The 10,647-nt window shown below is 40.6% G+C and overlaps 1 protein-coding gene across 1 annotated transcript in view; it reads right to left on the reverse strand.

Moving 5' to 3' along the window:
• Positions 1 to 98: 98 nt before the first annotated feature.
• DMC1 (DNA meiotic recombinase 1) overlaps positions 99 to 10,647 on the reverse strand; it is a 13,465-nt gene continuing 2,916 nt past the window's right edge. The window contains exons 3-13 of the mRNA XM_009647849.2: positions 9,679 to 9,825; positions 9,295 to 9,377; positions 8,632 to 8,684; positions 7,721 to 7,762; positions 6,459 to 6,531; positions 5,713 to 5,804; positions 4,798 to 4,871; positions 4,585 to 4,699; positions 3,677 to 3,737; positions 3,012 to 3,128; positions 99 to 2,304 (exon numbers count right to left, since the gene is read on the reverse strand). Of these exons, the coding sequence (XP_009646144.1) occupies positions 2,235 to 2,304; positions 3,012 to 3,128; positions 3,677 to 3,737; positions 4,585 to 4,699; positions 4,798 to 4,871; positions 5,713 to 5,804; positions 6,459 to 6,531; positions 7,721 to 7,762; positions 8,632 to 8,684; positions 9,295 to 9,377; positions 9,679 to 9,825 (927 nt within the window). The 3' untranslated portion in view covers positions 99 to 2,234. The remainder of the gene's footprint in view (positions 2,305 to 3,011; positions 3,129 to 3,676; positions 3,738 to 4,584; positions 4,700 to 4,797; positions 4,872 to 5,712; positions 5,805 to 6,458; positions 6,532 to 7,720; positions 7,763 to 8,631; positions 8,685 to 9,294; positions 9,378 to 9,678; positions 9,826 to 10,647) is intronic.

Raw genomic sequence — 10,647 nt, forward strand, 5'->3', positions numbered from 1 at the left:
CCCATCCCTGGAAACATTCAAGGCCAGGTTGGACGGGGCTCTGAGCAGCCTGATCTAGTTAGCGGTGTCCCTGCTTCTGCGGGGGAGTTGGACTAGATGACCTCTAGGGGTCCCTTCCAACCCAAAACATTCTATGATTCACCCCTTGGCCTGCTGTGGTGTTACTGCATGGCAATCGAATGTTCTGAAGTACTCGAAGGACACCGGGAGCGGCACAGACACCCGCTAGTGTTCGACTCCACCGATCAACCCGAGACCCCTAGTTTAAAAGATAAAGTAAGCCGTGAGGTAATGACATGGCACAGGCCGTAAGTTATTCTGTGCTGTGCGTACGCTTAGAGCGCCTGCCGACAAGTAGCTCTCTGCGCCAGCCAAACCCGGCCTTGGCCCAAGCCGCAGTCGCGCTATCGGGGCTGTCAGATCATCAAAAACCGGTTATGCTGGCAGAGGAGAAAGTGAGTCCCCTCTGCTTCAGTCCCTTGAAACAAATAACAGCCTGGAACGAGAGGGAAATTTTTTACCATTTTAGTTTTACTTGCTCTGTGCATGTATGCAAGAAAGCAAAAAGCAGCCTTGGTGCTTAAAGTATTGGAAGAAACTTGGGCCTTTCTAAGTGGGCCGGGGGGAAGTCAAGCGGCACCGTAGGCTCTCACCGACACTGGGTAGATGGCCATTAGATATGAATGCCTGGAGTGGGAAAGACGGGTACGTGCAAAGACCTAGGTGTTATATGAAATAACAATGGCTGATCCATTCCTGGTGCTCTCTTAGATCAGCCAACCTCCCTGCCTTTGTCTCTCTAGACTTCCCTCCACTGTGAAAAACAGTGCTTTACCTCAGGGAAAATATCAAAGATGCATTAAGAAACCACTCAAGGAAGGCAGACTGCCTAGCTCTGTCACAAGGTAAACCCTGGCTACGGTGTCAGGCTTTCTTGAATGAATTTCTGGTCATTGCTGCCTTTTTACTTCATGTTATCTTACGTGCATTAGTTAATCTAAATGAAAAAAATTCTTGTATCAGTGAGGATGAGCTGTCTAACTACACACCAAAGTTAGACCCATTCTAGTTGGCATTTTTATACGGGAGGACAAAGTAAGGCCTTCCCTTAAAGCATCTAATGTATAAATTGTTGAATTTATTTTAAAACAAGCAATTCCATGAGCATTGGAGGTAATGCAAACAGAACTGGTATTTTGTCCCCTGATCCCCCATTTCCCTCTTTATTTCTGGCTCCTTCATTTGCCCCCCGTGACGTACATCTCCGGCGCATTTGGAGCTATGCCTGTCCTGGCGGCCTGCGGGCACGCTCTCCCAAGCCGAGTCGTAAGTGCCTTTCCCTCGGTGTACATACTGGTGTCAGCCTCTCTGCCCTATCTAGCCACTGGTTTTGTTTTCTTCAGCTTTTAAATAACAATCTAATACTACTTAATAATAATCCTTAATATTATTACGTTAGGAGACCGACAGGGCAATTATATACAGTTTGTTTCTTTAGAGAACAAGACAAAAGGTTTTAAAATGTTGGGTCGCATCCAGTTTATTTCTCTCGTGAAAGATCAGTGAGATTATTGAGAGCAGGGTTTGATTCAAAGCACCCAAACATAAGCAGAGGGCTGCTCTAATTCATAATCTTTATTTTTAACTTAACAGTTTTAAAACATTCTCTCCAAAAAGTAGAAAATGCTAAATAAAAATAAAAAACTTCCCTAGTCAAGATAAAAATGCCTAAACCCCTATTTTTAAAGTAACTTGTTCGTGTATGGTACACGAGAGTCCATCAAGTTCTTGGGCTGTTCCTCCTGGCACTGCCTTTTCCATCTAGTTACGTCAATTTTATAGCTGAGTTTATTTCAACTCTGTTCCATTTTGCACTATTAAATTCTACCAGATAGGCACTCTCTTTGAAAGAACTAAAAAAGAGTATATTAGTCTCATGTGAAAGGACAGCTTTGATTTTCACAAAATATAGGAAAAGGATTCTTTGAACAATTCAAGCTTATTTCTTAAATCTTTGCTAAAAGCTCAATTGAAAAATGAAGACCCTAAATGATCCAAATTCTATTAAGATGAACAAAACTTAACTGTACAGAGTTCATCCCAATGTTCTCCCAAAATAGCTCAAACAGTTCCCAAAAGATAAAAACGCAGCCAGGCAGTCGGTGACCTTGCACAAATCCTCATCCCAACTGCCCAGGTGGTTTTCTGCTGTACATTTACATCGGTTTTTCTGCCTATTCTTTGGCATCCCCGATCCCTCCAGCAGTTATCGCAAACGTGGCTTCGTTTTCAGGCATCTCAGGGCTGGGGAAAAAAAAAAAAAAGAAACTAGGAACTTGTGGGTTTCCCCATGTTAAATGCAGTCGTGAAACAGTCCCCAAAATGTTGTAAGCGTAAGCAACCGGAACACTTCGACATCTTTATACCTATGTGCAAACTGTAGGACGTGATCGATATTATCAAGATCAGAAAATGTGAAATCCACCTCTTGGAAGATGACAAACACAAAAGAGGGGAATGGGGAAGGTGCAAGAAAGGGAAAGATTCTGCCTGTGCAAACCCTCAGTTCAATTTCTGAGTTCCTGACCAGAAACAGTAGTCTCCCCATGTGGTTCCACTAGTATGATTTCTAATGACTTGGCGTCTGCCACAGCTTACCTGGTAGAGTGATACTGTGTCAGGAAAGCTTAGTAAGTTAACAGCTCTGGCATTTTCCTGCCAGGAAACCACCAATCTTACCAAACTATTTGATGGTCTTCTTTAAGAGATGAGCATCTAGGAGGATTTATGTTGAAAGATTATGTAATTTAATGTAGGTGATATGCAAGACAACTTCAAGTCCATTAATTAGTTTGTCCTTTCATTTTTTTCTCTCTGTTTACCCTCCAGAAACGTGGTTAGTTTGAAACCATGAATCAGTTGTCAAATTATTAAGTTTCAGTCCCATGAACTTTGTCACCTCAGGGTTGCTTGTAACACAGCTTCCTTCCTGTGAAGGAAAAGTGACTTACCTGTCATATATCTTTGCAATACGCAGCTCCCCTCTCCCTTTCCTCAAACTGATCCTGGTAGTCGAAGCGTGAGCAAGGATGTGGCCCCCAATGGGCTTTTTTGGGTCTGCCTGAAAGCTAAATTAGCAAGAAAATTGTGATGATTCACTGTGCAAATTCCATAGGTTAAAACCACGATTAACTGTCAGATGAGGCACACTGAACTCAGTAATGAATAATAAATAGGTAAATATATCAAAAAAGGGCTTTAACACGCTTGCCTCAAGATAGGATGTTCAAATGTTTGATGTGGGCATAATTTTCCTCTCATTAAATTCAAGAGGCTCAAGAAATACACCCCTTAAACTTCATACATAAGCTGTTCCAAAACAAAATGGGTTGCTTTTTGAATACTTTTTATGGCTTGTTCTCTTTGTTCAAGTCACAGTGAAAAAAGCCATCATGCCAGGCAGCAGATAAACATAAAAAAAACCTCATTACTAAAACTGAGAGAAACCTATAGGTGTCATCCACGAATGATTCATCATACCAGAGGGACCAGTGTCCAGTCTGAACCCTCATTTTGGTGCCTCTGGCTCCATACAATCTCAGTCCTCATCGCTGTTACATATGTAATATAAAAGAGAATAATTTTCTTTTAATAAGAGAGAGAAAAAGCATCTTACGTCATAGTTGCTCCTGGATCAGCAGTCATCTGGTTGGTCACAAACACAGCCACGTTATATTCTGCAATAGAAAACAATGCAAAGAAGGCAGACTCTGTCCAGTTAGAATTCCAACATATTCTCCTATGCATGCTAAAAGCAAGGCCGCTGCTGAAGCACTTCCGATTTCAGATTAAAGAGAAGCAAATATTCTTTATGTCTGATGGCTGGAGTTAATCAGGAGCCAGCTCCTGTGTGACTTCAGCTGTAATACTTATGCCAAAAAATGAGCACTTTTCAGAATTCCACTGAGCAAGTCTTCCTCAGTTCCCATCTTTTCTGTTGGCTCCCTGCTCTCAGCCCCCTCGCCCTCCCTTTGTCTATACTTTTTTTTTTTTTTTTTTTTTCTTTAAGAAAAAAAAATCATTTACTCATTCCTCATCAACATTTCTGAGACATTCCAAAGAGGAGGGACCCAGTTCATCCTGTCATCATCCCTCAGAGCATTGCTAAGTTCTGGAAACATGGTAATGGGCACGGCTTCTTTATTTCTCTGCGCTTCATCCTTTTTTCTGTTCTTCACATTTCTCATGTATTTAGACTGTCAAATTTTGGGGAAGACAATTTCTCCTCCTGGATATTTGTCCAGTTCTACAACCTATTCTTTCATTTAGGACTTAAGACTCTTAACAGTATTTCTAGGAAAACTCTAAATGATTAATAGTTCTACAGGCTCCTTAATCTGCCATCCTGAAACAATTCATCAGTTTGATCTTTCTGGTAACTGACAGAGGTGTGAGGTCAGGAAAGATTCCTGGGCCAGTGCCTGACTGATGATACACTCAGACTGCTAGGTGCTTGTGCTACCAACAGCTACCGTTTCAGCAACTCCAGTCCACGTTTTCCAAATCTTGCAATGTTTCCCTTACCTTCTGATATTTTTTGGAGCCTTGACAGCATCTGAGCCAGTTTTTGTTGTCGTTCAGCCAACTCTCCACGACCACTGAAATCCACACGGAAAAGTGCCATTATGGAGTCAATGATCTGCATTGTAATTGTGCTAGATAAGTAAATATGGTGAAAGAAAATAGGAAAACGTATTCTGAAAGCAGCAAGCATATAATAAAAAAATAATCTTTTACCAATAGCTTGAAGATACCAGCTTCCTCATGGAACTTGGCTGCTACATAGTCCAGCAATTCCATCTGATGTTCACCTGGTGGGAAGTACAGTTGCCAAGTGAAACTGGGACCAGAAAGAGCTCTGAAGCAACAAAAGCCTGAATTTTAAAATTCCACTTTAAACGTCTGCACTGTTTATCTTTTCACTGCCAGCAGTTTTAAATCCAGTGCCCAGTAAAAAGCTACCTCTGCAATAACCAGCAGTGCCTGTAATTCAGCAGGCTCCAGTTCCCACTTGCCCAGCTAACAAAACTTCTTTGTGAAAAGCTGCACAACAAAGCTGTGCGGGAAGAGAACTTTTTTGTTGCGTTAAAAACTGAAGAGCAATATAAATTTCTGAATTTAACGTTCAATTACATGACACACAGAAATTGTAGTAATCGTATTATTCATGTTCATATTGTACTTGCAAAGTAAAAATCCCGTTTAAAACTTCCTTGGAGTTCTAATGCGATGTCTTGTGGCAGAGTGTGTTGGAGCTGCCCCTGTAAAGTTCCCTTCACAAGATCATCAAGAATTTCTCAATTAGCTTACATTCAGGCAATCGTGGTTACATTAATTGGTGCTTCTCTTACTAAGATGCTACGCTGATGCTCATTGTGTACATGGCAGAGTTCACTCGATGTGTGGCAAACTGCAAAACTTTATTAATAGTTTATGTCATGCAGCTGAGCTGGAATACTTACGCTGAGCAAGTCTGGTCAGTCTACAACACCAGAAACAAAAACAGAAGCAAGCTTAGGACTTCTTTTGTTAGCAGCAAAGCATTCTTTATGATCCTCAGTGGGCAATATCAGTTAATAAACTGAGAACCATTAAAACAGGAGCCTTAGAGAAAAAATACAAGTATCACGCCAGCTGCAATAATGGTCTTACTGGTATATGCACGTGCATACAGCACGTTGTCCAGTACTGCATCGTGGTCAACATTGAAGCGATCAGCAATGTCACGAAGACGGTCTGGTCGGCTGACATTAGTCAAAGTTAAGGATTTCTCTTTGTACAAACCATGCTCTAAAAATAAACAAACTCCCTTCCAAAATAGAACTATGGAAAAAAACAAAGAAGAATGTTTATTTTGGTCCTAGAGAAGACTGACTTTTTCTCTTCACACTGTCCCACATACCCTAAAGATAGTTTAGGGCTCACGGTGGTAATCATTTTGTGTTTAGGGTTTGAGGCGGCGGGGGGAGGGAGTTGACATATGGATATCTGTGCTCTAGGAATTTAGCTGTGAACAAAACCTATTTATACACAGTCTACCACAGATGTGACGTGTTAAAAATAGTGTTTAGTATTTAGATTAATTTCTCTTGAAGTAAATAGAAAAGCTTCTATCACCTGTGTCGTTATCAAGAAGGCATATTAGATCTCATGAAAACCCCAATTAAAATAAAATCCGTATCCTAACTCTAATTTTTCCAGGTTGGATTACACCAAGTGACAGAGAAAAAAGTCACTGCTTTGTGGGCCGTTTCACACTATGCTCTCCAGGCTTTCCATGTAGCTCCTAAGGTTTTACCTGCATGAAGCTATCCTGAGCCTCCTACTTGCTTATAACAAAACGAACTGTCTTTCCAGTTCATCATCATACCTGTAGCTTTCAACAGTCCAAAAGATACAAAGTGTTTTCAGTGTCGATGAAGATAATCTTTCCACCTGTGTAGCCGTTGGGTCCTGGAAGCTGAGCTGTCACTACAGTGAATCATAGAAGATCCAAATGAAAAAGCGGGGGAAATATTTTCTTACTCACTCTATTGTTATTTTTTAATAAAATACAACTGCTTATCCCTATCACAAAGAACCAACAGTTCTAAGCAATGTGGAAATCATGAGTATCTCAAGTCTTGCTGCCAGCTTGAGGAGAAACCCAAGCCAATTTTCTCGACTGGAGATCAGATGAGATTTAAGTAATGGTGTTAGAATTGCATTTTACTCAGTACTATGACCAAATCTTTATATTTTATATTGAAAATAGGTAAGGATATTATTAACAAGTTCTTAGGCACAAAGCATCCTCTTAATCCTCTGCCCAAATCAATGGTATTGATTTAGTAGGTTTTTTTCCCAGCTCTAACTTCAGATATGAATATTTCCTGGTATGTCAATAGTTACTGATGGTGGGTTTAGTCTCTTTGGAGCGAATAAGCTAAAATACTCGATTCATTCAGTTGCAACCATTCATGCAAAAGGGTATGACTGCTGACCATCAGACTGTACAACACAGAAGAGGCCTTATTTTTTTCAGAAAGTGTCATGAGATAGGGTTGAATTAAGGGAATGTTTGCCTACCCAGTGCCTGGTAACTATATTCCAGCAGCATTAATAGTTACATTAGTTATTATTTACTACTATTTACACATTGAGAGAGATCACCAGGAAATCAAAGTCCTGCTGCATTTGGCACTGCCCAAATACGGTGACTGCCAAAGTCTTTGTTTACCCGGTTGCTGTCAGCCAGTGGTATCCTTTCAGCGCTCTTTCAGAATGCAGAATTCAGCAAAACCTCTTGAAACGAGGAAATTAGAAGAGCTGCTGAGAAAGAATCTTGCCTTTGCCCTTTTCTGAGCAATGCCCCTGTCCACCTGTAACCCATATTTGTGCTCTGCTTTTCCACCTGGTGTGTTTCACTGGTTTCTCCAAGACAGTCTATTATCTTCTCTCTCCTTACGGCAAAAATTACATTGATGTGAGCTGTACTAAAAAGTAATCAGTCATAAGAGTTCTCTGCTCAAAGACAATTAATGGAGGTAAGAGTCACCGAGGTCTGTTTTACTGTATTTCTAGAGATAAAAGATTCTAACTTGTCTCTATGTGTTTAATTCTGATATAGTTGTAAAGAAGGAAGAAGAAACAGCTGTCTGTTGTAAGGTAGTGCACCTACCACAAAGGGTGTGAGAGAGCTGGGTTTTGCCTGTCCGGAACTCTGTTAAATAAACAAAAACAACAACAAAAAAAAGGTCAGGGTTTCTTTGTGTGACTTTCCCAGATTCAGGAGTTACTGCAGTTAGAAACACTCTTACTTACAAAATTCACCTCTGTCTCTACCTTTTAAAATCATTTAACCCCAATTTATAAATCATACTTTTACTTATAAATCATACATTTACTCTTTTCTGCGTAGAAGTTAAAACCACATGGCACCTGTGGAAAAGTGTTAATTGAGGGAGAGGGAGGAAGAAATGGTTGGTTCCACTGACCTGGCCTAGTTTCATTTTTAGTAAAACGATCAAGGAGAAGCTTGAGTTTATTAATCTCATCTCATTGTACCAAATCATGTCAGTCTGCAGTCTATCTTTTCTGAGGGGAAGAGTGCTGTGTTTTATGAACTCTTATTGTTGTTGAAGTGTTAACCACCAACTGATCACATTTACTATAATGGTAGCTTAATTGTGATTTCAAAAATCTTGCATGAAATGCAACGTATCCTAGGTGTGCATAAATAAAATATCTTCTGCAGCAGTTTTGTTGCCGGAAGGGAACACAGAGCGCATCAGGGAAATCTTTCCTGTATGACACGTTAGTAATAGTATTATTAACGCTATGTTGTACTGAATCAGCGTGCCCCAAGTCTAACGATTGCTCAGCTGAAACTTAGTCTGCAAGCAAATAAAGAGGTAAAATGGGAAAAAACCTAAAAGAGACGTAAATTCGTTCTTCTTACCCTCATGCAGGTACTCTCGCCTTTATGACTACAATGTGCTAAGTTTGATAGAAGTAATCCAGCTTGATTTAAAATCTAAACCAAGTTGCAGTTCTTTGTTCAGTAATACTCATTTAATGTGATTTTCTCACCTCCAAAGGCCTCAGTGATTGCCATGCTTTCAATCCCACCGCCTAGAAGTTTACTGAAGAAAGGGAGAGGATTATGATATAGTTAAACCCACAAAATCACAAAAGGGAAGTAAAAAAGAGAATTTTTTGCTACTTTAAGAAAAGTTATTTCTGCCCTAAAGCCCCTCACTTGATGCATTAAGTGCAGGGCACTAAATGATCACTGATTCATAAAGAATTAACTCTTGTCTCAACCTTCCTATCTGCGTGCAAGAGAAAGATCTATAGAAATTATTACTGGAAAGAAAGAAAGAATACCTTTGAAAAGATATCATACCATAAAAATATCTCAGGGGAGGTCTCAAAGACCTGTCGTTTTGACCTGAGACCTGCCAGTTGTTTTGACTAGGTGAAAAAATGATGATACGTTCAGGACTTCTGGATGCAAACTCTTGTTTATTCACAGTGACTGTACAAAGTCCAGTTTCCCCTCAGAAAAGGGTTTGGTTTTGTTGCTGACTGATGCAGGCCTAATGGAGCCAGCACCAGCTCCAAATGCAAGGTAACCTGCATGTCCCGAGCTGACTATTTGCTCCTTTATGGTTTTGCGTCTCATTAAAGGCAATAAATATGATTACTGGAACAGTTGGGACTAAGGAAGGATTTAAGTAGAGCTCAGCTTACTCGAATTCCTGGCTGCCAGTAGTGATATGAAATACCATCTTCCGTTTTTCACTGTACTCGAAGGCAGTCAGGAAGCCTGGTTCCTAAGGAAGACCAAAGAGAACGTGAGGTTTATTTTAGCTTTAACCTGAAGGCAAAGTGCAATATTCCACATAAATACATTCTCTCCATCCTAGCCTCATTTAGACAGGTTGGCTATGAAAAGCACCACAGCATTTGGCTGGTTGTTGTAGCGTATAAAGTATTATTCCTTTAGAGTAACGAGCAGAATAATTTGCAAAATTATCTTGGTGATGTGGTGAAAATATCTGTTAAGGGAAGTGTTGCACAGCATTTTGGAGAGGCCAGCGTAAGTTTAAACCATCAGGAAAGTGACTGACTTACAATAAGCTTGTTTGCGGCCTCTTTAATCTTGTCCACTTTGGCCTCTGAAAGCCCTTTTACATTGCACAGTGCCCGTCTTGTGGTCATCTGGATTCCTTTGATCGTGCAGATCCCAACTGACTTCAGTTTTTTAATATCTGCTACATTCTGTGAAGAAAGTTCCCTTCTGTGAGTGCTCGTGACAGTTAACAACCAGAAGGCAAAGTCAATCTTTAAAACACATTTTACTATACATTTGTATGTACGTGTATTGTCACCAAGAAAGAAAGAGATTTACGGCACTCTCTGCTATGACACCACCAACAGAAAATTTTCAGTGATACTGGCGTGAGGGATCACGGTGTGGCAACATCCTGGTGCTTCTGAGAGAAAGGTGTCTTGGGTCCCGTTGGACTTACTTGTCCCTGCTCAGCACCAGTCTTTCTAGATCCGAGCTGGTAGTAAAGAAACAGTACGGATTATGTCAGATAGCATGGAGCCCAGCCTAGTAAAACCTGTAACTCCCACTCTGTCCTTGGTCCCTTAGCACGGATGACCCATAAACCAGATAATCTGGTCATGGATAATTGGGAGCTGACTGGCAAGGATCGTTGGAAGCTGACTCCCAACTGCTGCGCTGTTTCTGGGTGTTCACAGTGTGTCCAGTTTAAGACACACATATCCTCCAGACCCGACCAACACTTTGGGCTGGAATGAACTTACTGGTTTGTCACAAATTGGGTACCGCATGACTTCAGTCAGCGCCCTACTGACACATTTTGCCTCCTCTCACCTCATTTTATGATTCTGACATCACTGGAAATGTAAAGGCAAGCAACAGATTACTCACAAGAAAACATACCATGTGAAAGATTTGGGGTATAATACTTCAATTTACCATTTCCAGCCAAGTTTTTTCCTTGAAAAAAACTATGTACTGGAGGTATCATCTATTTATCTAGAGCCTGTGGGTGCACAGGACATAAAAAT

Source organism: Egretta garzetta, unplaced genomic scaffold, assembly GCF_000687185.1.
Source record: "Egretta garzetta isolate BGI_Z169 unplaced genomic scaffold, ASM68718v1 scaffold51, whole genome shotgun sequence".
Taxonomy (NCBI): domain Eukaryota; kingdom Metazoa; phylum Chordata; class Aves; order Pelecaniformes; family Ardeidae; genus Egretta; species Egretta garzetta.